The sequence below is a fragment of the Psittacula echo genome (genome assembly GCF_963264785.1).
Source record: "Psittacula echo genome assembly, chromosome: 2".
In the NCBI taxonomy this organism is placed as follows: Eukaryota; Metazoa; Chordata; class Aves; order Psittaciformes; family Psittacidae; genus Psittacula; species Psittacula echo.
The window spans coordinates 25,921,676-25,948,700 of NC_137737.1; the positions used below are offsets into that span (position 1 = coordinate 25,921,676).

The following is a 27,025-nucleotide window of genomic DNA, read 5'->3' on the forward strand; positions in this document are numbered from 1 at the left end:
CTGTTGAAATAATTTTTAGTGGTGTGATACGACCCATATGTTATTTGTATCATAAACCTCTTAATCTGTGTTCAGGTTTTCATTGACGATGTATTAGCGTTGCATTAACTTTCAGCCTTTCTTCAACCTCTTTGAACAAAGTGTTATTCATTGCACTAACGGTTTGTTTCCTAGACCTACTAACCATTTTTCTGTAATACATGTTTAAAAATAGTCACCTGTGTAGTTCTTTGTTGTTGTTCTCTTATTTATTACTATGATCTGATTTCTTACTGTAACTTTTATGTATTGAAATGGGCTTATTTAGATTTTCATTTGCACTCATGTGAAGTCTGTAGTTTTTTTGCTACCTGCTTGCTCACATAATTCCCAAAGCTCAGGGATTTTGGTCTTTCATGTTGTTACTCATGTGCCCAAGCGCATCAAGATCATTTAGTCCATCAAAATATATTTCAGAAAGGAGCACTGATCCATTTCATTTTATTAAAAAATCAGGAAAATTTAGATTAGCTTGGACATTCAATCTAAGTTGAAGCATGTCTATGAGTATTGTTGTATCAGTAGAATTTAAGCATGTGCTTGAAGTTAGTCACATATATTTAAATGTTGCCTTGTACTGGTCAGGGTTTTCTCAGCTAGGAGCAAGTTCTCCCTGCAAACATGTGGCATATTGATAGCTTAGACCTTGATAGAATAAGGTTTAATGACTCTTGTTTAGATGATGCTTATAGTTGCCATAAATGAAAAAATAAAACCAGTGACTTGTCAGTTTGGCACTTAGTTTCGGTGAGATGAGGGGAATGATGCATGTTTAAGTGAAATTTAAAGACTGCTCAGTGACTAGGCTCAACAGAACTTCATGTTTGTTTTCTCCTAAGTAAGATTTTAATCTTTTGTGATAAATTATGACTAATTTCACATTTTACACTTGTACTGTTTCTCTGTTTCCTGAAAGGTTTCTGTTCATGAGTGTGCCACTTCTTTAAAGATCATATTTTATTTTGTCCTCTTCTGAGGATTTCTTAGGAGAGCTTTTAGGTTTCAGTAACTTCTCTAATGCAGAAATTCTGTGTTTGTTCATATTTTTTACAATGTGCTTATTTCATTTGTATCCTGCCAAGTGTATGTGTGTGTGTGCATGTATTTGTGTATGCATGTCTATGTTGTTATAATTGCATCTGATTACATGCATGTAATTGCATGTGTGTGTATATATAGACATACATATATTTTACTCTGAAACTATTTTAGTATGAAACTATACGTGCTTGGTGCCATAATTCCACTTCTATACACAAGTAAAATGTTCTAAAAGCTATTATTTTATCTGGAATCACAAATAAAATTGGAAGTGTATAGTACCTAGTGAAAATAGAATTATTATGAAAATAAGCCAAACCATGTGTTTAAATTCAAATTATGAGTGACTGTAGTAGAAAAAACATGGAGTAGCTGAGGTTTCATATGATTACAGTATGCTGTGTTGTACATGCCATAAGAAATAATTGTTTGTACCTCTACTACTAAAATATACTATAATATTATGCTATTCTCTCTTTGCTTCAAACTCTACAGAACAATAGTTTTCTTTTTACTTTTTTTCCAGCACTTGCTGTTGGCAGTAAAGTTTACCATCGCATTTGTAATTCCGGATAAACCAAGAGATATCCAGATAAAACTAGCCAAATTGGAATTTGAATCTCTAGAGGCTCTCAAACAACAGGTAAGAGCAACTGACATTTAGAACTGTGAAAAGCATTGGTGGCCTGAAGGAAAGGTAACCTAGGGAGATTCTGTGTTGGGTTTAGGTGGATAAATACGTAAATCCCAGGGTTTTGAAATTCCTGTTACACTATATTAAGGTTAGCTAGCTAAAGCTGTTCTACCTCTGCCCCACAGTTTCAGGTGGCAGAGCTGGGGTGGTGAGTCACTGGTAGCAGTGTACAGCACAGGGTATTAAATAAATAGAAAACAGCACTGGTTTACTTCTACATATTGAGTTGTGAACTGTAGCATTTCAGGTACTGCTTCATTTTCTGTTAACCCATCACTGCTTAAGAAGTGCAGCAGAGAGCTGGAAGTTTTAACAGATTCACTTGTCCTTTCAACCCACCAGTTTATGTGAGCCAATGCCAGAAAAATGGTCTTCCTTTTCAGACAGCATGAAATTCCTGGTAGGGCTAGTAATGTAGCAACTTGCAATGTCTTTTGTCCTTGTGTGTACAAACATACTTTGTTTATATTGTCACTTCTAAAGGACATTGGTCTCTATGAAACCTCCTTTCATCCCCTGGAGGTGTTTGTTTGATTTTCTTCATTGCTGAGATATCATCACAAATAAACAGTTAACTTGGCTCTAATATAGGCAGAAACTGTAAACAGGCTGAACATGTTTGAAATAATTGTGTTGAGAACTAAGTGTGTATGAGAGCATAGTAATGTTGCCTTATTTTACCTTCTGTATACAATTGTCTCATTTTATTGCGTAAGTAAGGTATATTTTACAGTATACTTAACAAGCATTCCAAAGCTATGTAGTAAAATAAGGAACTAGATTTTTCTACTGAAAACTTCTGTTTTGACAAATGATTCCATAGAAAGTGGTAGAGATCACAGAAGATGAAGAATCATCTGCCTGGAGAACATAAAGAAGGACTACAGAGCCCTGAGAGAGGTGGTTAGGGGCTCTGGAGCTCAGATTGTCTTTTCGTCAATTCTCCAGAATACAGGGGAGGACCTTAAAAAAGCTAGGAGGATTGGCTAGGTTAATAAATGGTTAGAACAGTGGTGTCATAGTCAGGGGGTTGGGTGTCTTGAACATGGGGCCCAAGTTAGTAGGCCAGGTCTGCTGGGGGCTGGTAAGGAAGAGGAAGAGTGGTTTTGGTAGGAGGCTTGCCAGACTGGTCAAGTTTTCTTTAAACTAGATGTGCTGGGGGAGGGGGGCATTGTTCCATCCCAACACACCCAGTCAGTTGCCAGCACCTATAATAAATGCTTGGAGCGATGCAGAGATATTCCAGCGGCTCCAGCCAATGAGCCAGCTTCATTTGGAGCTCGGCTCAGATGCCTGTATACAAAGGCCCATAGCATGGGGAACAAACGAGGAATTAGAGATGTGTGTGCGGCTGCGGGAGTATGATATAGCAGGCATCACAGAAACATGGTGGGATGGCTCCTACGACTGGAGTGTTGGAATGGAAGGTTACAGGCTCTTTAGAAAAGACAGGCCTGGCAGGCGGGGAGAGGGAGTTGCTATTTATGTTAGGGATAGGCTGGAGAGTATGAAACTCTAGGGACAGGTGAGCAGTTGACAGAGAGTTTGTGGGTCAGGGTTAAAGGTAGAACAGCTATGGGGGACATTACTGTGGGGATCTGTTACAGACCGCCTGATCAAGAGGAATCTGTGGATGAAGTGCTCTATAGGCAGATAGGAACAGCCTCATCACACTTGCAGGCGCTTGTTCTCATGGGGGACTTCAACCACCCTGACATCTGTTGGAGTGAAGGTACGGCCCGGCACAAGCAATCCAGGAGGTTCCTCGATTGTGTGGAAGACAACTTCCTTCTGCAAGTAATAGAGGAGCCGACAAGGAGAGGTGCCATGCTTGACCTCGTGCTCACCAGCAAGGAAGGGCTCGTTGGAAGTGTGACGCTCCAGGGCAGCCTTGGATGCAGCGATCATGAGATGGTCGAATTCAAGATCCTCAGGACAGTGAGAAGAGCATGCAGCAAGCTCACTGCCCTGGACTTCAAGAGAGCAGACTTTGGCCTCTTCAGGAACCTGCTTAGTAAGGTTCCATGGGATATAGCCCTAGAGGGCAGGGGAGCCGAAGACTGCTGGTTGTTATTCAAGGATCACCTGCTCCAAGCTCAGGAGTGTTGCATCCCAACTAGAAGGAAGTGCAGCAGGAGGGCCAGGAGACCTCCTTGGATGGATAAGGAGCTGCTCAGGAAAATTCAAAGGAAAAAAGAGGCTTATAGAAGGTGGAAGCAGGGACAGGTGGCCTGGGAAGAATACAGGGGTGTTGTCCGGGAAGCTAGGGACCAGGTTAGGAAAGCTAAGGCCCAGTTAGAATTCAACTTGGCTAGGGATGTTAAGGATAACAGGAAGGGATTCTATAGGTACGTAGCAAATAAAAGACAGACTAGGGACAACGTAGGCCTCCTCCAGAAGATATCAGGAGAACTGGGCTACCCAGGATTTGGAAAAGGCTGAGGTTCTTAATGACTTCTTTGCCTCGGTCTTCACTGGCAAAGGCTCTGACCGCACCACCCAAGTCTTGGAAGGCGAACACAGGGACTGTGAGAATGGAGACCTTAGGCCCACTGTAGGAGAGGATCTGGTTCAAGACCATCTTAAAAACCTAAACATACACAAGTCCATGGGACCTGACGACATCCATCCGCGGGTCCTGAAGGAGCTGGCGAATGAAGTTGCTAAGCCACTGGCCATCATATTTGAAAAATCATGGCAGTCAGGTGAAGTTCCCGATGACTGGAAGAAGGGAAAGATAACCCCCATTTTCAAGAAGGGGAAAATGGATGACCCGGGGAATTACAGACCAGTCAGTCTCAGCTCTGTGCCTGGCAAAATCTTGGAACAGATTCTCCTGGAAGGCATGCTAAGGCACATGAAAAACAAGGAGGTGGTTGGTGACAGCCAGCATGGCTTCACTAAGGGGAAATTCTGCCTGACCAATTTGGTGGCCTTCTATGATGGGGCTACGAAACTGATGGACAGGGGCAGAGCAGTTGACGTCATCTACCTGGACTTGTGCAAAGCGTTCGACACTGTCTCACGCGACATCCTTGTCTCTAAATTGGAGAGACATCAATTTGATGGGTGGACCACTCGGTGGATAAAGAACTGGCTGGATGGCTGCATGCAAAGAGTTGTGGTCAATGGCTCACTGTCCAGCTGGAGACCAGTAACGAGTGGTGTCCCTCAGGGATCAGTGTTGGGACTGGTCTTGTTCAACATCTTTGTCGGTGACATGGACAGTGGGATTGAGTGCGCCCTCAGTAAGTTTGCTGATGACACCAAGCTGTGTGGTTCGGTTGATAACGCTGGAGGGAAGGGATGCCATCCAGAGGGACCTCGACACGCTTATGAGGTGGGCTGATGCCAACCTTATGAAGTTTAACCATGCCAAGTGCAAGGTCCTGCACCTGGATCGGAGCAGTCCCAGGCACGGCTACAGGTTGGGCAGAGAAGAGATTGAGAGCAGCCCTGTGGAGAAGGACTTGGGGGTGTTGGTCGATGAGAAAATGAACATGAGCCGGCAGTGTGCACTTGCAGCCCAGAAAGGCAACCCTATCCTGGGCTGCATCAAGAGGAGCATGACCAGCAGGTTGAAGGAGGTGATCCTGCCCCTTTACTCTGCTCTGATGAGACCTCACTTGGAGTATTGTGTGCAGTTCCGGTGTCCTCAACATAAAAAGGACATGGAACTATTGAAACAAGTCCAGAGGAGGGCCATGAGGATGATCAGGGGACTGGAGCACCTCCCGTATGAAGATAGGCTGAGAAAGTTGGGGCTGTTCAGCCTGGAGAAGAGACGGCTGCGTGGAGACCTCATAGCAGCCTTCCAGTATCTGAAGGGGGCCTACAAGGATGCTGGGGATGGACTATTCATCAAGGACTGTAGTGACAGGACAAGGGGTAATGGGTTAAAACTTAAACAGGGGAAGTTTAGATTCGATATAAGGAAGAAATTCTTTACTGAGAGGGTGATGAGGCACTGGAATGGGTTACCCAGGTTGGCTGTGAATGCTCCATCCTTGGCGGTGTTCAAGGCCAGGTTGGATGAGGCCTTGGGTGACATGGTTTAGTGTGAGGTGTCCCTGCCCATGTCAGGGGGGTTGGAACTAAATGATCTTAAGGTCCTTTCCAACCCTAACTACTCTATGATTCTATGATTTTATATGGAATTAGCTTCAGTAGGAGACAGATTCTGCAGAGCGGATTTTGCTATGGCAGCGTTCTCTAGGAGTTTCTGACTGTACCATGCTAGATAGGATTTCTAAAATAGCTTAGAGATCAGAAAAAAACACCGAAACCCAGCATTGACTGGTGCACCTATTTATTGTTAGCTCAGATATTTTTACACTGTAATGCATGGTTTTGCGTGAACATACTCTTTGTGTGCTCCACATGCAGATGTGTGAACTCCTCTATACCAATTTTTATGTAGGCTGGGAGGTTCCTTTATAAAACATTACCATAGCTGCATGTGACAAAATGAGTTCTTCATTTTGGACAAACTGAGCCTGTAAACAATACACTGCCTTTTATAGTTAAAAGCCCCCACTTCTGTGTGACACTAGGACATCGCTAGTGAAGTCAGTACTGTCTGTCGTAATCAGCCTTAACAAAACCCAAATTACAATTGAATCTAATGCCTCATAGTTTTGTTTTGCCTTTCTCTAGATGTTGATGTGGAGGAGCTGGTTGTGGATCTCATTTATTTTTTAGATAAAATTAAAAGGAACAAGATTATATTTCTATGTCAGTTGTTCCTTCTCTGTTTTCGTTTTGTAGACAGGCAGAACTAGGTCATCCACTGAAACCTTAAGCTCAAGTGAATATAGTCACCTGCGATTATAATGTGCCAACTGGAATAAATATGGGAGTCTCTTTCAATATGAGTGTGCATGTCATCAGTTAGCACTTCATCTCCTATTCTTGCATCTGTGTATCCCCTACAGTAGTATGTGCCTGATTCCCGGTTTTCAGGGTTGTTTCATTAATTCAGTGGTGAAAAGTTAAGTCTGAATTTTAGGAAGAACCAGAAGTCTAGCAGTTCTCCCCTAATGCTTCCAGGCTTCCTACAGGATCCAGGAAGAACATGGCTGGTTTTCAGGTGCCTTGGTAGGTACTTTATACACAAGTGTCTACCATCATCTTTTTAGATTTCCTCTGGTTGATATGGTGCTATGTATCCCATAGATGTGTAGAGAATTGGGCTTTTTTTTCTGGTGCCTTAGTTTTTTTGAGTGAAAAAGATCAGCATTTAAAATTAATACATTGACCGTAAAAAGATACTGAAGTGTTTGTTTTAGAAGCATGTTTTCTAGTTCTTGTTACTGAGAGTCATGGTAATTTATGCTGTGTATCTTGCTTTCAAGCAAAAAACAGCAACAAAATCCCCCAAAACAACTGTTAAAAAAAACTGGTCATAAAAGTCTGGGGCAAATGTGTTGTGAGATCACATTATGGAGAAACTGATTTGTATACCTTTGTGCAAGTATGCATTGCATTCCTCTCTTGATGCTATCCAGACGTATGCCATTGTGTTTCCCATATGAGCTTTTAGAGTATTGTTGCCTTGGGATGTGTCAACCTCCAAGATGCCAAAATAGATTATTAGGCTCCTTATATAGTACAGGGGCAGAAAATCTCCTCATACACAGATGTATTGATTATGCTTGAGATCCTTAACTTTAGACAGTGTGAGCACCTTTAGATTTTCATTAATGTTAAACTAATTGCTTTTTGACCTGGTGCAATGGGACTGTAACTATTCTGTGTTCAATCCATTTGAAGACTGAGTTAGTGTCTATTTGAAAGGGATTTTAGGGAATGCAGTGTCTCAGCTCCATAATAGAGATGAACTGTCACCATTAGAGCTTTTTAAAACTTCCAACATAGTGAAAAATGCCATAATAATATTAAAAAAATAATTTTATATTGGCATGAGTCTTGTTTTGAAGTTCTCAAACTTTAGGAAAAGTTTTTAGGAAGTTCTGAGATGTTTCTTTGAATAATTTCTTTACATAGTTTGTTGAAAGGGAGTGGACTGTTGAATGAGTTGTCATAATTTGATCTATTTTGGAAACACTTTGTTACAATACACTCCAAGTATCATCATAAATGTTTGTTGACATAACTCCAGACAAAATGCTTTAATGTTTCTGAATCCAAATTGGGGAATGTGCTACATCTGAAGACTTTGCTTCACGTTTCCCCTGATGTCTTTCAGGGGTAGAGGAGGCTGGGTAGACTCTATCTGGGGGGAAGGGGAGCAGGGAGTAAATTAATGTGAACTCTGTAAGAGAGGGCTAAAGAGGATTTTTGAAAGAGGAGCAGCAGCGATTCCATTCACACTCCTTAAAGTGTCAGTTCTTGGCCACCTGGATACTGGGCAAGTAGAAATTGGTACTGTCTGCTACTAAGGTGATGGACCCTTTTCTGGTGAACGTCATGATCCTTCTGGGGAAGTAGCTAGATATAAAGTGGGGTGAGGTGCCCAAGACTCCCCTTTCTTCTTTGCAGTACTCTGCTGTGTTGCATCTGTTTCTTGTATGTGCAGAAGCATGCTTTGCCCTTTGGTCCAGTTCTTATTTTAAGGAAGAGAGACCAAGTAGAAATGTGCCTGAAAGCAGCAAGGAAACAGTTAATTTTTCAGTGGTTCAGGAATTACCATAGGCATGGGCAAGGACTAATGCTGTAAAGCTAATGTGAGAACACTGTCTTAGCATTTTTGGGGCAGCGGCAGTGAAAGCTACACTGACAAACGTTTTAGCTTCTGAACAGATTAAAGCTTAATGAATAGACAAAAGGCCCTTGTGGTTGGAGATGGGTCAGCAGTCTATGCTTGTAAAATGTCTTAAGTTCCAGAAACACAAGGCAACCACAGATTAAGTAGCACATCTTGCATTTTATGGACCAGATTACAGTCATGTTTTCAGGTATTAAGAGATCTTCCCAATATTACCTTCAACAAACATCAAATTCATACTTTTTTTTTTTTTTTGGCTCTGAAACTAGACCCAGGCAAGGCAAATGAGAGACAAATAGGGAGAAAATAATTCTTCATGCAGTTATTTTCTGTGCATGAAATACAGAGATTAGCAACTCCAGAGTGATGCATAACTAGTAGCTGTTTTTCAAGGAAAAATAAGTTTTCAAACAGTGGGGAATGACTTACCTCTTCACAAAGTGCAACACCTAGACAGTATCAATATTATCTCTCTTGTAAAAATGCTTGTGTTCCACCAGAAGAAGACTCCAGATAGATAATATGCTCATGGGTTAAGGGCCAAGCAACGGATTGACAGTTATCATCCTTTCTAAACTGCCAGTAATAAAAAGGGTCAAGCCTATTGAACATCAGCCATGAAAATATTCCTCCTTTTTCCTCTCTAGCATCTTAAAAGTAAGATAAAGCAATGTAGTCATTCAGTCTGGGACAAGTGGAAAAAGATCTTTCATACAGTATCTCTTGTGGTGGTTGCACCATCTACATACAATTGCTTGGAGGTTGTGGTATAGTCTGAATATCCATAAACAATTGCTTCAGTTGCCTTAGCATGAGATCTAAGTGTTTGTAAGTCAGTAGTGCTCCTTCTTAATGATTTCCAGCAGAATAAGTTTTCCAAAGCAAAGATAGGTGTAACATTCACAAGAATTTCTCTAGCAATGTCATCCATTTCCTGAAAATAGGTCTTACGTGTCTCAGTTCCCTCTCCATAAAATGCAAGAAGTGAATACTGATCTCTGCATCATCTTCATTGATTAAAAGCTTCTTCAAAACATGACAGTATGTTGCTCAGCTTCTTTTTGAAAGGCATGGCATGGCAAGACAGTGACAGAAGGAGGCCAATGTCTGTTTGTCCAGGTGTAGTCGTATGGAAAGTTTAAACTCTTCCTCTTTCTGCAGGTATCCTGGCATATAGAAGTTGCTGTTCTCTCCAGCAAAAGCATTCCGCTTCAAGTAATTTCAGTGCTTTAACATTGTAATTCTCTGCATGGCAGCAGCTCTAACAATTTTGAAATTTTCTGTTTTCTGACTGCAGTGGCTGTCCTTTACCATTTCCCCATGAGTAGTACCCACTACCACTGATCACATCCTTTCCAGAAGGAGTTCACTAAGTTTGGGAGCACGGGCCCATCTGGCCTCTGTCCTGTTAGAGTGCTTAGCTTCTATGAGAACAGCTTTCTGTAGCTCAGAGCAAAACAAAGAGATTCTGCTAACTTAAGGGTCTTCTACACTGGGTGACATTCATGCTTGCTCCTTGTACCTCTTCAAGATGATGTTCTTGCAGAGATTTTTCTATTTACTAACACTGATGTGCATCTTGGAATATAATTCTGGGTATGATGGGCCCCCATAGCTGCTGGAACTGTCAGTGAGCCTTAGAAATTTTCCTTTTTTGATGGGGGAAGGAATAGAAGAGCATCTTTTTTTTTTTTTTTTTTTTTTTTTTAAACCATTTAACATTGGGAGAGCAAGAGTCATTGGTTCTTAACATCCTGCTTGATTATCTTGTGAAATGGGAACTGAAAACAGTTTTTGTGAGGCTGAAGCAAATTCAGTGGATTTCTGCCTCATTCAGTGCCACAAACACCGGTAGTAGAGGGCTCAGAAAAGGACTACCTGTAGCTTCAGGACTACCTTCAAGGCGCCACTGATAATAAAAGCAGAAGGTTGCTCCCTGTTGGCTGACAGTGCTGAGCAAATACAAGGCTGCAGTCAGACTGCAGAAAAGGCAAGTAGCTGAAATGATTTCATTCAAATAATCAAAGATTTGCAAGACAACCCATATGAAAGACTGGTGAAACTTGAGCTCAGACATTGAGTTTAGGTTAAAACAGATCGAGATGAAATAAAACACCTGCTTTATGTTTTGACAAAGAAAAACCTAAACAAAAAACAAAAAAACAAAAACAAAACAAAAAACCAAACAAAACAAAACAACAAAACAAAAACCCCATAAAAATAGTATTCCTTCTAAAGAAAAATGTATTTTTTCAAAAACTTCCTCTCCCCCCTTCTTCCCCTCTTCCTTCTTCCCCACCCCAACCCCCCTCCCCAAGAAAAAAAAGAAAAAATTGTTTGGCAGCACTTTTTTTGATAGTCTCCACTGGTTTGTGTAATCACGGGTGATGTTAAAATAGAACCATTACTGCAATTGTAGGTTTTTGTTTTGTTTGTAAGAGTCCAAACCTGCTTAATTCAACTTTGCAAATGCAGTGTTTTCCCTAGTGAATAGTCAGAATGGTTTTAGACATGTCACTGTAACATTTGCATGTGTTTGGTAGCAGCAGGGATATAATGCGAGTAATATTCATTATATTTTCATAGCGTGGTTTTTAGATGATCTTAAGGTCCTGTCCAACCCTAACTATTCTATGATTCTATGACTTGCACCCTGTCACAGGAGAACAGATTGTGTTCGAACATAGTTTTGTCAGTATATTTTAAACATGAATTCCTTTAATGCTGGACCCTTCTTGAAAGTATGTTTCTGAAAATGACTTTGAATATAAAAGTGTTAGCAAAATCAGAACAAATGATGATCCTTGAGGAAAAAAAAGTAAAATCAAAAGCCCGTTAATTTGGGAAGAAGATTTTTGTGTCCCTGTTTGTGACTATTCAGCTGAAGGTGAGATGACACCAAGTCTGCCTGGTTTACGGAGAAGTTAAAACTTTTAAATGTAGGACCCTTGATAGCTAATAGTATAAATGTAAGCATTTAAATAGATATGAGTATAATGTGATGGTAGCTGATACTTCTGCATGCTCTTAATGGGAACAGAAACAAACAGTGCACCAGCTTCCCAGCAGGTGTAATTTTCTTTTCCAACAGTCCATTCGTTCTCTGTGACTATTGCCAGGGTTAAAATTGTCCATCAAGCTGTGTTTCTGTAACAGCTGAGTCTCTGTAAAGACAACCTGCTCTACCTTTCTCAAATCCTGACCTAAAGCTTGGTGATGGAATGCGCATTGATCAGTTCAGTCCTCTCCTTTTGCCTTGACGTCCCAGATCACTGACAAGGTATCATTTCAACAAGGAAACATGGAGTAAGGAGACAGGATAAAAACTAGGTTAAAATTGTTCCTACTGTAGGAATACTGCAGCCACATCAGATTTTCGTAGCTTTAGAACCCAAAGGGGATCCCAGTTATAAGTGAACTTGTTTGAATACAAGGAAAAGGGCTATTCCATTTCACATACAAATGAGAGTAAAGTACACAGTGAGATTTGATTTCAAGAACTCTTGTAACCAGCTTTCAACAGGAGGTTCATATGTCTGTAGTTACAGACTTCTGAATAATGGTTGCACCTGTTACTGAGAAGGTGAAGGACTAGAGCAAGAGAAAAAATGAAATGTCTCATAAAAATTCCTTCAGAAGAAAAGAATCCTAAAAGATTACACTTACCATGATCTGATAATGGAATTTTCTTTAGAGAACTGAATAGAACTTGCTGATGGAAAGGTAGTATTTGTTGCAAGCAGCTGTGGACTCCTACACGCCTATCACATTTTAAATATCCTTTTCCCTATGCCACCTCAGAAGATCCCAATGAGAACGATAAGCCTTCCCCCCCAAACCTCTGTCATCCTCCATATTCTGTCTACAAGGAGAACTCTTTCTGAGGCTAACTGGAGATCAAAAAGCAGGAACCCACAGAATCCTTGAAACAGACACAAAAATGTAAAAGTGCGTTCAAGTCCATGGGTTGCTAGTGATGACACTTGCACCATGACCGAGTCTTTGCACATGCTGTGCAGCCTGATCATGGTGATTTTAAGAGCAAGTATCCAACATGATATGTTACCTACCCAGCCACTGGGGTTTTATTAATTTTGAACTTGAAAAAAAATATCTCTGCCTACTTGTACTGCCTTGAATATTCATGCTTTTTGTTGTATGACAAATAGCACTCTTGTGTTGGATGCCAGAGAGAGACTCTTCATCAGGGGCTGTAGTGACAGGACAAGGGATAATAGGTTTAAACTTAAACAGGGAAAGTTCAGGTTAGATATAAAGAAGAAATTCTTTACTGTGAGCATGGTGAGGCACTGAACAGGTTGCCCAGAGAAGTGATAAATGCTCCATCCCTGGCAGTGTTCAAAGCCAGACTGGACAGAGCCTTGAGTGCTATGGTCGAGTGTGAGGCAGGGCGGTTGGAACTAGATGATCTTAAGGTTCTTTCCAACCCCAACCATTCTGTGATTCTATATATATCTGCCATTTCAGTGAGGTAGGTAAGACACATGCCAAATAAGCAAATCCTTGCTATATTGGATTGATAGGCCTTATTCTGAAGTGAGATATAATTGCTTGTCTGAATAACAGATAAATTTTGTTTGAATTGCACAGTGTCCATAAATAATTTGTTATCTATATGGTGTAAGTAGCTGTCGTGGTTTAAGCCCAGCCAGTAATTCAGAACCATGCAGCTCCTTGCTCACTCTCCCTGCTTCTTCCTCCTTCCACTCCTGAAGGGATGGGGAGGAGAATGGAAAGAATGCAACTCCTATGGGTTGTGATAAGAACAGTCCAGTAACTAAGGTATAATATAAAAATATTACTGCTACCACCAATAATAATAATGATGATAAGGGAAATAACAAGGGAAGAGAATACAACCTCTCACCACCTGCCAACCGATACCTAGCCTGACCCGAGCAGCGATCTAGCCCTTCTGGGTAACTGCCCCCAGTTTATATACTGGGCATGGTGTGCTGTGGTATGGAATACCCCTTTGGCTAGTTTGGGTCAGGTGTCCTGTCTCTGGTTCCTCCAGGCTTCCCCTCCTCCCTGGAAGAGCATGAGGCTCAGAAGGTACTTGGTCAGAGTAAACATTACTAAGCAACAACTAAAAGCATTGATGTTATCAGCGTTGTTCCCAGGCTGAAAGTAAAAAACACTGCCCTGCACCAGCTACTAAGAAGGACTACTACTGAACCCAGGACAATATCCACCCCTTATTCAATACCATTCACATCATGCTCAGATCCCACATTTTTGAATATACCATCACTCTTGTCTCATATATATATATATATATATGCACACACACACACCCCCCCATACACACAAAGAGAGAGATACCATTCCTTAGTGCATGGACCAATCCCTATAAAGCTGCTGAATTCATCCAGTCCATGATGTCAGGCTCCATTTCTTTTAACAGTCTTTCAGAGCAGGAGAGATGATGTGCAGTGTTGGATTGTTACCTGCTGATGACACTGCGGAACTCATCTGGTCACTGCTGAGCTCGTCTGGTTTCATCAAAGTGAATTCTTTGTTGGGATGATGATCAGAGAGAAGTCAGGGCCAGTTGCTGATGACCTGAAGACATCTAGTTGGTGGGCTGTAAAAGCGCTGCGTAGTAGGCAATAGCATTTAATTGACTTCATTGGCTGTTCTCCTCTAAAATCAAATCCCCTTGAGGTACACTTTGGACTTCCCCATCTTCCCACATTACCCATGAAGTATATCTGGGTTCTTGAGCAAAAGCATTCCCACAAGTGGGTTTGCCTTTACTTGAAGCAGGAATAACCCAGACCTTCTTCCCCAGCAAATTCTTTATGTGCACCACAGGAACTTTATCCCCTTCTTCAGTATGCAAAAGTTCTGACTGGGCTGCGCCGTCCCTGTTGGCAGATCCTCTGGTGATGACCAACTAGGTGGTTTTTGGTAAATGTGTATCCTAATGTTTGAAAGCCCCACCACCCATTGCTCTCAGTGTAGTTTTTAAGAGCCCATTGTATCGTTTGATTTTCCCAGAGGCTGGTGTATAGTAGGGGATGTGATATACCCGCTCAACGCCATGCTCTTTGGCCCAAGTGTCTATAAGGTTGGTCTGGAAATGAGTCCCATTGTCTGACTCAGTTCTCTCTGGGGTGCCATGTTGCCACAAGATTTGTTTCTCAAGGCCCACGATAGTGTTCCGGGCAGCGGCGTGGGGCACAGCGTATGTTTCCAGCCACCCAGTGGCTACTTCCACCATGGTAAGCAAATGGTGCTTGCCTTGGCCGGTTGGTGGGAGTGTGATGTAATCGATCTATCAGGCCTCCCCATATTTGTACTTCAGCCTTCATCCTCCATACCAAAGAGGCTTTAACCGCTTGGCTTGTTTAATTGCAGCACATGTTTCACAGTTGCGAGTAACCTGGGCAATAGTGTCCATTGTTAAGTCCACCCCTCGATCACGGGCCCATCTGTATGTTGCATCTCTGCCCTGATGGCCTGAAGTGTCATGGGCCCACCGGGCCAAAAATAATTCACCTTTATGTTGCCAATCTAAGTCCATCTGAGCCACTTCAATCTTAGCAGCTTTATCCACTTGTTGGTTGTTCTGGTGTTCCTCAGTGGCCTGACTCTTGGGTACATGAGCATCTACATGGCGTACCTTCACCACCAGGTTCTGCACCCGGGCAGCGATATCTTGCCACAGTGCAGCAGCCCAGATGGGTTTCCCTCTGCGTTGCCAGTTGCTCTGCTTCCATTGCTGCAGCCACCCCCACAGGGCATTTGCCACCATCCATGAGTCAGTATAGAGATAAAGTACTGGCCACTTTTCTCATTCAGCAATGTCCAGGGCCAGCTGCATGGCTTTCACCTCGGCAAACTGACTCGATTCACCCTCTCCTTCAGCAGTTTCTGCAACTTGTCGTTGAGGACGCCATACGGCTGCCTTCCATGTCCGATGCTTTCCCACAATATGGCAGGACCCATCAGTAAACAAGGCATATTGCTTTTCACTTTCTGACAGTTTATTATATGGTGGGGCCTCTTCAGCACGCATCACCTCCTCCTCTGGTGACATTCCAAAATCTCTGCCCTCTGGCCAGTCCATGATGACTTCTATGTATGGGATTTCCTGTTCGAGCTCGTTGCGTAATTAGTGCAGCTCACTTACTCCATGTAGCATTGGTTGCATGATGAGGAGACCCTCCCTTTGAACATCCAGCCCAGCACAGGCAACCGGGGTGCCAGGAGGAGCTGTGCTTCAGTGCCAATCACCTCCAAAGCAGCTCGAACCCCTTCATAGGCTGCCAGTATCTCTTTCTCAGTTGGGGTATAGCTGGCCTCAGATCCTTGGTATCCCCAACTCCAAAAGCCGAGGGGTCAACCTCAAGCCTCCCCTGGAGCTTTCTGCCAGAGACTCCAGGTAGGACCATTCTCCCCGGCTGCAGTGTAGAATACATTTTTTACATCTGGCCTGGTCCGGACTGGTCCAAGGGCCACTGCATGAACTATCTCTCGTTTAATTTGCTCAAAGGCTTGTTGTTCCTCAGGGTCCCATTTAAAATCATTCTTTTTCCAGGTTACATGATAGAGAGGGCTTACAATCGAACTTTAATTTGGGATGTGCATTCTCCAGAAGCCCACAGCACCCAAGAAAGCTTGTGTTTCTTTCTTATTAGTTGGTGGAGACATTGCTGTTATCTTGTTGATCACATCTGTGGGGATCTTGTGACATCCATCTTGCCATTTTGTTCCCCAAAATTGAATCTCCTGTGCAGGTCCCTTGATCTTACTCCGTTTTATGGCAAAACCAGCTTTCAGCAGGATTTGGATTATTTTCCTCCCTTTCTCAAAAACTTCTTCCACTATATCCCGCCACATGGTAATGTCATCAATGTATTGCAGATGTTCTGGAGCTTGCCCCTGTTCCAGTGCATTCTGGATCAGTCCATGGCAGATGGTAGGGCTGTGTTTCCACCCCTGGGGCAGTCGGTTCCAAGTGTACTGGATGCTCCCCCAAGTAAAAGCGAACTGTGGCCTGCACTCTGCTGCCAAAGGAATTCAGAAAAATGCATTGGCAATATCAGTTGTGGCATACCACTTGGCTGCCTTTGACTCCAGTTCATACTGAAGTTCTAGCATGTCCGATATGGCAGCACTCAATGGTGGTGTGACTTCATGCAGGCCACAATAGTCTACTGTTAGTCTCCACTCTCCGTTAGACTTTCGCACTGGCCATATGGGGCTATTAAAGGGTGAGCGGGTCCTGCTGATCGCTCCTTGGCTGTCCAGTCTACGGATCAGTTTATGGATGGGAATCAGGGAGTCTCGGTTGTTGCAATATTGCCACCGGTGCACTGTTGTGGTCGCGATTGGCACTTGTTGTTCTTCAACCTTCATCAGCCCCACAACAGAGGGATCCTCTGAGAGACCAGGCAAGGTGGACAGCTGGTCATTTTCCTCAGTCTCCAAAGCAGCAACACCAAAAGCCCAATGGTTCCCTTCTTGGTCTTTGAGGTATCCCCTCCTGAGGTAGTCTATGCCAAGGATGCATGGAGCCTCTGGACCAGTCACAGTGGGGTGCTTTTGCCATTTCCTCCCAGTCAGGCTGATTTCAGCCTCCAGTACAGTCAACACTTGGGATCCTCCTGTCACTCCAGAAATATAGATGGGTTCCACCCCTTTGACAGCTTGATGGCATCAGGGTACACTGTGCACCCATATCTACTAGAGCCTTATACTTCTGTGGGACTGATGATCCACACAGTCCAGTAAATCTGATTTTCCCTTACCTCCACCTGGCTGGAGGCAGGGCCCCTCTAATAGTGATCCCAATATTGGTCACTTATGTTTTGTAGAAAGGGATTATTCTTCTTTATCACAGGAGCTGGAGTAAAATCAGCTCTTCCATTCCTTCTGGGAACCTGCTCACCAGAGACTGAAGCCGCAGCTTTCATGGGATGATCATCCTTGATCTTTGTTCTCCTCTTCAATTCATGCACCTGTTCCTCCAGAGCTGAGGTAGGTTTTCCATCCCACAGGTAAAACCATAGGTGGCCTGTGGCATGTACCTCCTATATCTCCTCTCTCAAGCCGTAGGATGCCTTTTGTTAATAGCCAAGATGTGGGTTGGTACATGTGGGAAGCTGAATAGATCAGATAGATCGTCTCTCAATTGTCTGAGGTCCTGGGACAGGTTTTCGACAGCTGAAGTGATGGAAGGGGTGAGATTGTCTTCTGACTCTCAAATCACTTCATCCACTGTTGGTGGTACTACGTCATGCCAAGTTATTGATGCCGATGAGTGGGCATATGATGATGGTGCACTCCATGTAAATTTCTGCCACATGGGTCGTGTACATTCGACTTATCTGGATCTACAGATGCACTCCCAGCATCCGGGCTAGTATGGATCATCTCTACGATGGCTGATTCCCTCAGAGACTGGATGCCTTTCTCTGGTGTGGTCCAGTTGGCTGAACGACTCGTAACATCATCCTTGTACAGAAACCTTTCTTTCACAGCTGCCGAAAGCCACCTCCAAAGGCTGAGGGGCCGTTTTACTTTTGCGATTCCTGTGTCAATTCCCCTTTCCCTAGCAAGTGATCCCAGCTGCTTAGCTTCCCTACCTTCTAGTTCATGACTGTCAGCCCCATTGTCCCAGCATCAGAGCAACCAGTGATGATGTGCTCCCCTGGGTGACGGGTGAAATCTTTTCGCATATTCCGTAGCTCAGTTGAGGTCCAGGGTCAAGAAGTCACCTCTTCTTCTTCCTCTGATCCACATAATAACTCTTGTTCAGATGCTGTCCTGTGTAGTAAGTGCGTTGGTTCTTCATCTTTCTTCACTGTACAGGTTGCTTTTTGTGCCTCTTGTTCGCTTTTCACCTAGCGTACTGCGGCAACCAGTACTGACACAAATTGGTCCTTTGGTTTAGCTACAGTGATTATCACTGTGGTTGGAGTGTCTGCAGTGTCTGCCACTAGGGTTGGTGTAGCCGCTGTGCTTGGGGCGCCTGCAGCTGCGTTGTCTGTTGTAGTCAGAGTTTGAGTAGCTGCTGTACTTGTCACTGGGACTGGTGTAGCTGCTGTACTTGGAGTTGGAGTAGCTGCGTTGTTTGTTGCTTTGCCATCAGATCCAGAGAGATCTTTTTTCCTTTGAAGGTGCTGGATAGTGTTGAACAAGGCTCTGTAAGCATAGGCCAAGCCCCGTTGCCATGATTTTTCCCTCTCTGGTATGACCAGGATGACAACACACCTCATGTAAGTGCTTTACTAGTTTTTCCAGATTTTGCACTTGTTCAGTGATGAAGTTCCTAAGCATTGGAGGGGCCCACTGGCCTAGATACTTGCCCATACTGTCCCACACACCCTGCCACTCATGGCTGTCCAGCCTCGGGGAAAATCTCTTGATCCTCCTATATCGTCATCTAACCCTAGACAAGACCCAAACCCAACTCTGCTTAACTTTTGGGATCAGATGAAATGGTCGTAGGTAAAACACACCCTGTATGCGTGCCAACATGCTGATCCCCCATCACAATCAGCAGGATGGTCTCAAGGGTACTCAAAGGCCATTCAGAGCCTTCAGAACTCTCAAATGATGCTGTAAATAGTCTGGTGGGAGAGCTGGGGGGTGTAAGGGAATGTCTCCTTCATAGCTTGACCACCCGAGGAGGGAAAAAAAGATGTGTAATTGCTAAACACTTCCATTATATACCTCCCAAAGTATAGAGGTGATGACCACACTGGGAACGCAACCTAGATCAGTTTCATGATCAATGAGTCTATTGTATTACAAGTCATTACCATAAAGTACAGCGAAACAAGAACCTTAGCCCAAGCCCCCCAGCCAAGAAACACTAATCCAGCAAATACTGAATGCTGAAACTCTGAGAATCAACAGCAACAACTTTGAGAGCCAATAAATCAGCACTGTGACGAGTGACTGTTAATCCGAGACAATGAATGCTTGTCACAAATACAATTAGGCACACTGTTCAGATCTGTCGTTATCTCAACCCTTCGTGCCCCACGTTGGGCAAAGAAGTGTTGTGGTTTAAGCCCAGCCAGTAACTCAGAACCATGCAGCTCCTCACTCACTCTCCCCCATTCTTCCTCCCCCCACTCCCAGAGGGATGGGGAGGAGAATGGAAAGAATGTAACTCCCACGGGCTGAGATAAGAACAGTCCAGTAACTAAGGTATAACACAAAACCACTGCTGCTACCAGCAATAATAATAATGATAAAGGGAATAACAAGGGAAGGGAATACAACCTCTCACCACCTGCATGGCTTGGATCCCTGTCACGCAAGCAGTGACAATTTGTGCAGTTAGCTCTCCAGCTACTGTTCTGCATCCTCTCATCTAGCTGTAGCCGAGGATAGGTGGAATTGATGCTCTTTCTTTTCCAAAGCTAGACAGAAAAAGACTGTATTGCAGAAGGTTTCAGGCTTTGAATGCCTCCCAGCTCCTGAAGTGTCTTTCTGGGGGCCCCTGCCTGGCAGGCACTGTGAGTGATTGACTCTTAGTCAAATTGGTATCCCCTAGGAATCACTGAGGTCCCACAAGCTGAGCAACATATGGCAGCATTTGGGTTTTGGCTTGGGGTTTTTGTGCCACTCATAATTTTCTAGAACAGATTATCAATTCATGTTTCATTTACATTCTTGTAATTTATGCATGTTATTTGGCAGTTTAGTTTTGTCCACTTGCTCTGTCTTGCTGCTTATCAAAATTTGTGATAACTCACAAATTTGAATGTAATAAAATTCGTTTTGGGGATAACCTTCCGAGTGAACAGATGATGTGAAGCAGCTTGGTCCAACAAAGGTGGTTTTATTTGTTTTAACTCCAGTGCATTAGAAGGCTTCTGCAAACCCTACATATGATCATCTGTGTTAGCTGAAAAGTAGTCATGTCTGACATAGGGATCTGTATTGTACCTGAATACTCACCAGCCACTTGTTCATAAATAATTAGCAAATATGTGTTCTGTTTTAACATCCATTCTCTAAGACTTGCTATATGTAAAATATAAAGAACTTTGCTATAATATCTTAAATAATTTTGCCCTTTACCAATATCCCGACTGATATCTAGACTACATTTAAACATGACCTTTAAGAGTTTGTGATTGGTTAGAAAGGACAGCTAGAGGTTATCCAGCCCAGCACCCCCATGTTGGCCTAGCTGATATAGCTAAAGCTCCTTGTGGACTAGAAAAGGTCATATTTTGAAGATAAATGCTTTCTTCAGATTGATGCTGTCAGAGAGGTTTTTGGGTTTTCCTCCTATTTGCTTTGGAAGGTTAAGATAAGAAAAATTAATTCTTTGTTTTCTGGGACACACTGAACTGTGTGAGTCTTCTCTTTGTGAAAACATTCTACACATATGTAACTACAAAAAGACCTACCTCTGTCACTAGTAGAGATGTAGGCCCTCTAATTCCAAATTGAATATGCATGTGTGGCAGGACAGCACCAGAAAAATTTACTCTATGTATGTCATTGATATTCTAAATGAGGAAAGTAATATTTTCACTAATTATTGTGCAACCATGGTGGAAATATATTGTTCAGTGATGGGTGTCTCTTGGCTGAAATGAAACTGGTAAATGACGAGGGACTGCCAAAGCTTTGATCCCTTCACAGAGCATGGCAGGATGTCCAGTGTTTGAGAAAAGAGCATGTAAAGAGGAAGGAAGACTGAGTCTTATATTCTCCCCATGCCAGATCATACAACAGAACCATGACCTTGTGTTAAGTCAGCTAGAAGCAGGCATGTAGGAATATGTACCTACCAGAGGTACATTTGTGTTTTGTCCCAGTATCAGCAGTTCTTTTTAATACAGGTACAAATGATTCCCTTGAGATATGTGCCAGTCTGAATCAGCAGTTTGTAACCTTTGTTACCATAATATAGGGGAGATTGTTTACTGACGTGAGTCTTGTAAGACAAATTGAGTCTAATTTATAGTCTTACAATAGTCTTATTTAGCTTGTCAAGAAAAGGGCTGAAAGATGCCTTGTCGTGTGGGTATGTATTTACTAGTGCATGGAAGGATAGTGGGAGACCTTTTAACCTTCTCGATAAAAATGTAATTGTGGCCCAGTGGCTGAAATTAGATGTTACATAGAGGAGGCACAATTTTGTATCTGTGAAAATAGGTGAATGTTGGTCCAGATTAGAAATAGAGTGTATCAGGGACAAAACAATCTTTTATCAAAGATGGTATGCCACCTCTAATAGCAGCCACAATCAGATGTCTGGGAAAGAGCAGGAAAGCATGGCAACTAGGTACTGTGCTTCCTCCTAAAGCTCTCCTACTTTCCAGTCATTTTTAGCTCTTATTTTTCTAAACCAGATTCAGTTTCTTTGTATTTAGTAATCTCCAGTGATTTTCAATTCCATAGTGATGTTCTGTCTCCCTTTTAACCATTTTTAGCTTTAGGGTCTACAGTGTCCTTCATCAAGAAGTGCTACAGCTCATTATTCTTGGTGCTAAGAACATGAGTTAATAATTTTCAGATATCTTAATATAATCTAACCAGGTTTTAATGGTGTCCTGGGTTCAGCAGTAGCAGTCAGTTTTTCTCCTTCTTAGTAGCTGTTGCAGCATTGTGGTTTTGACTTTTGGCCTGGGAACAAAGCTGATAACACCAATGTTTAGACTGACCAAGGACTTTGTGAGTCTCATGCTCTGCCAGGGAGGAGGAGGGGCCGGGAGGAAGCAGGGACAGGACACCTGACCCAAACTAGCCAAAGAGGTATTCCATACCACAGCACGTCATGCCGGCGGATGTAACTGGGAGCTACCCGGAAGGGCACGTCCTCTTTTCTGTCGGGCTCTCTTTTCCGGCGGGCGGTATCGTATTCTCTTCCCTTGTTATTTCTCTTATCATTATTATTATTGGTGGCAGCAGTAGTGATTTGTGTTATACCTTAGTTACTGGACTGTTTTTATCTCAACCCGTGGGAGTTACATTCTTTCGATTCTCCTCCCCATCCCTCTGGGGAGTGGGGGGGGGAGTAGACTGCGTGGTTCTGATTTACGACCTGGGCTTAAACCACGACAGTTAGTGAGCTGAATTTGAAGGGACAGATTCTTTCTGTGTCCATCTAGAAGAGATCCACAACAAAAAAAAAATGCCACATGTTGCTTTGAAGGCCACTTATGCTACTTTCAAAGTTTGTGGTTAGGTCATACAAAGCAGCTGTCACAAACACAGGCTGAATCTGTCCCCGTAGGTTAGAATAGCATCTTTGATCATAGCCATGAAAGAAAAGGCATAGCTTAAAAATCCACTTGATATTGAAATGTTTTCCCATTTAGAGAAGTGACATGGATAGCACACACATGTTTTGTTGATAGGAAGATTTGGAAAATTTTTTACTTTTTGAGGCTTTCATATCACAGGGTGAAATGGAGTCATGGATCATTAGGGACAGGGCCAGCTGCACAGCTTTTTAGCCATTCCTTTTGCCATGACCCAGTTTATGTGCATCACACCAGGCTACGCTGTCATAGTATCCCCTAAGTGTCAGGCTAGGATGGAAGCAGCAACCCCCTCAGGAGTCTGTTGCTGAGGCATTGTCGCTTCACAGGCAGAGCCTTCAGCAGTTGCCATCCACAGCATCAACCTTGGGCACTCCTAGGATGCTACTTATGCATTACTCTCAATCTCTGTCCTGGGCTCAGCAGTAGCAGTCATTTTTCTCCTTCTTAGTAGCTGGTGCAGTGCTGTGGTTTTGACTTTCAGCCTGGGAACAACGCTGATAACACCGATGTTTTTAGTTGCTGCTCAGTAATGTTTACTCTGACCAAGGACTTTGTGATTCTCATGCTCTGCCAGGGAGGAGGGGAAGCTGGGAGGAAGCAGAGACAGGACACCTGACCCAAACTAGCCAAAGGGGTATTCCATACCACAGCACGTCATGCCCAGGATGTAGAACTGGGGGCCTGGAAGGGCTGGATCATGGCAGGGTGGGGGTGAGGTACCGGTTGGTGAGCGGTTGTATTCTCTTGCTTGTTATTTCCTTTATCGTTGTTGGTGGTAGCAGTGGTGATTTATGTTATACCTTGGTTATTGGACTGTTCTTGTCTCAACCCGTGGGAGCTGCATTCTTTTGATTCTCCTCCCCGTCCCTCCAGAAGTGGAGGGAAGAAAGGTGGGGCGGGGGAAGTGGACTTCGTGGTTCTGATTTACGGCCTGGGCTTAAACCACGACAAATGGAAAGTCTTTAGCTTTTACACATGGGAGGAGGTATTCGGCTGAACTGTCATGGAGGTCCTTTTGGCTTCTTGTACCTGAGTTGGAGATTCCATAATTTTGTTTTACAACAATGGCTTTGTGGAAAACATGATGGCCTGATTTGCTTTTAGCTTGTTAATGATGCTTGCAAATTTGCTTGAAGAAAATTGATATAATCAAATTATGTGCTTTATGGCTTTTAGCTAACTTCTTTTTTAACTCTGTTTTGTGTATAGGTGTAATGTGAGTTGATGTAGAGTCCTCTTTCTTGGAGGCCAAGTTAACATTTTACTAACACAGTGAAAGCCAGACTGATTACCAAATTTGGAAAAATTCAAGTTGACAAAGTTAATGTAGTTTCTGGTCTTCCACTCAGGAATGGTAAATGAACCAACTTACTTAATCTGTTCCTTGCCACTATAGCAGAGATACTAGGCGCTGAGTATAATATCCTGTCCTTTTCTCATGGAAAATTATTTAATCTACCAAAACCTGAGAAGTCTGGTAACTGTCAGTTTGTAGTTGTCATTAGATGAGCTATGCAGGAGTTGGCAGTGGTTGATCTTATGGCCTGTGTGTGTTTGAAGTATGCCGGGTGGTTATACTGCAACATAACAAGTGAAATTGTTTAGTTTCTTAAAATAGCTAAGGTTATTTCTAGCACTTGGGACTGAGATACTTAAAAGTCCATCTTCCAAACTTAGTTAACTTTATAGAAGAAGGAAATACTGCATTGATGAGGAATAGGTTTATATAAGTATAAATATAAATCTAAATAAACACTCTATTTGTAATGAGAGATACTGGCTTTCTTACCAGAGGCATTTATGTGTAAAGTGTCAAGAATTTGTTTCATGACAGAAGTGCTCAGAAATACTAAGAGGTTGAATCTTTCTGCTGTTTGAGATGCCCTGTGTTTCAAGGCGGGGTACTTTGATTAGGGAATTTTAGCCAGCACCAGGACTGTAATGCGCAGCCAGGTTTCTGCAGCCCCTCTTTTCTGCCTAACAGTTGAGTTACATCTTTCCTTTGTAACTGCTGTATGCCTTTATTTATTTTCTTAAAGACATCTTTATAGTCACAACAGACATGGGTTTTTTTTAATTTCAGTTGAATATAGGCAGCTGCTTTCCCTGGAGTAGATGCATTTAAAAGTTACGGTCCTCGTGCATTGTGTGCATAATATTTTCCAGCAAACATTAATCATAATGGGGAGCTTTGAGGGCAAAACTGTTGCACTAAGATAAACATTTGAGAGTCTGCTTTAATGCCCAAAGCCTCTTATCTTTTTTAGGTCGAATTATCTTGTATTCTCTGACTGTTTCGGCATGCTACTGCTAAATGCTACTTTCAAAATTCAGATTCTTTCTTGATAATGTTAAAGAGAGGATATCTTACAATTAAGGTTCCAACTTCAACAGCAAGAACAAGATAGTGTTTCTTACAGCTGGCACTGCAGAAGAATGCTAGTTGAATTACGCTTAGAATATTACTCATGCTTTTTGTATTCTGCCAGTGTTAATATAGTAACACTGTTGCAAAATGAGGATGCTCCATTACAACAGTGTGCTAGGGATTGAAATCTTTAATCTTTGTTGACCAAAATGTTCAAGTCATTTACATTTTTAGTTTTCTGAAAAACTTTATTTTACAAATGCTGTTGCCTGCAAGCCATAAATAATTAGAAGAAAACATAGTGTAAAAAGAAAAAAGCCATCATGTACTTTGTAACTGTCCTAGAAAAGGCAAATAGACCTAATTTTCTTAAGAGCAAAAAAGCCTTGGCTTTTGCATTGATATCAGCCAAAAAGAACAGTGCAATTGATAGAATTGTTGGCGTTTTTTTTCACAAGGTATTTTCCAAAGTTGTAGCTTTGTTAAATAGATGAGTAGCACACAATAAATTTCCTTTCCCTTTCTCCTCAGCAAATGCCCTCAACTGGTATTTGCCGTCCATTCGGCTAAGGATTGGATTATAGAGGACTGAGGAGAAACATTTGTAAAAACAGGGGTTTCTCCTGCTGTGAAACAGTGGCTGTAGTGTGTGCACAGTGTCATTTTTCTAAAGTTATATTTACTGGCAGGGGATATATGTGAAAATATCCAAAAAACAGAGACCTCATCTGTTTCTGCTGGTAGCTGGTGTGATGCCATTAGTGTCTGTAACCTAGGAAGCGCAGGGAGTGAGGAACGATTGCTAGTAGTTTTTAAATGATCTCCTCAAAAGCTGGATAGGGAGAGAGAGAGAGAGGGGAAGAGCTGTCAGGTAGTCAAACATCTGGGAGGTGGTTTGGCTGTCACAGTGTGTGAGAGTTACGTAAGGTGTGTAAGCACGTTGTGTAAGTGCTCCCCAGCTCTCTAGGTCACCTGCTGCTCTTTCAAAACTAACCGCCACCTGCCTGAAACCAGCTCAAAAATCACAGACGGCACGCTTGGAAAAGGGGCATCTACATTATTCCTACGGCAGTGGGAGCATGTTATACATATCCAAGTATATTCAAAAATAATATAATGATTTGCAAGAAGAACAAAATCAAATGTCCACAAAAAATGAGCTGAATTTTATTTTGACTCATTATCACTTTAAAAGGGCAGATGACATACAAAAACTTGTATTGCAGTGGAATATGTTTCAATACTGTGAAATGGTTGGGAGTTTTTAGGCCCAGCAGGGAGAACCTGCTGCTGTTTATATGCAGTCCAAATAAGCATTTCTTTGCATTTGGAAAAGAGAATTGCAGCTCAGCTTTTGCTAGCTTTTTTGATGCTGCTAGTAACATCTTCTGTAGATGAAACTGCAGCTGTCCTGCAAATAGAAGGGTAGATATTTCTCAAGAGGGACAAAAAAAGGTGGGTGAATGTCTGCTGAGGCATCTTTAGTCCGTCACAGCTTAAGATCAAGACCAAAAGGTGTTTGATAATGACAAACATTTTCCACCCTCTGAAGCAGCTTTTTATTGGTAGCTGGAAGAGCTTGACTCTTCATGCTTCAGTCAGATAGCTGCAGCATCTTCTTGACAGTGTGCCAGATCAAATTTATATTGCAGGTTAAGTGGCTGAAATTGCTGTATTTAGTAACTGTAACAGGTAAGAGATGACAGCTCTAAAAGATGTTCTCTTAACTTATTGGAAAGATTGAATTCAGCTTTTTGAAAGTGTAGTCTTTTTTCATCCCTCAGTCTCCTCTCAAAAACTTGCTCAGAGTTGGGGGAGATGGCAGAATGCCTTCATACTGTTGGCATGGGGTCTTCGCAAGGAGTTTGTTTTCATCCAGATATTCT

The 27,025-nt window shown here is 42.5% G+C and overlaps 1 protein-coding gene across 7 annotated transcripts in view; it reads left to right on the forward strand.

Moving 5' to 3' along the window:
• Positions 1 to 27,025, forward strand: part of ANO10 (anoctamin 10) — a 172,616-nt gene that overhangs the window by 80,582 nt on the left and 65,009 nt on the right. For 6 of the 7 annotated variants that reach the window (XM_080610991.1, XM_080610996.1, XM_080610998.1 and 3 more), the window contains one exon: positions 1,607 to 1,723. In XM_080610991.1, coding sequence (XP_080467117.1) covers positions 1,607 to 1,723 — 117 coding nt within the window. Of the gene's footprint in view, positions 1 to 1,606; positions 1,724 to 3,381; positions 3,454 to 27,025 lie in introns of those variants that run through there. The other variant, XM_080610995.1, reaches the window with a different exon arrangement.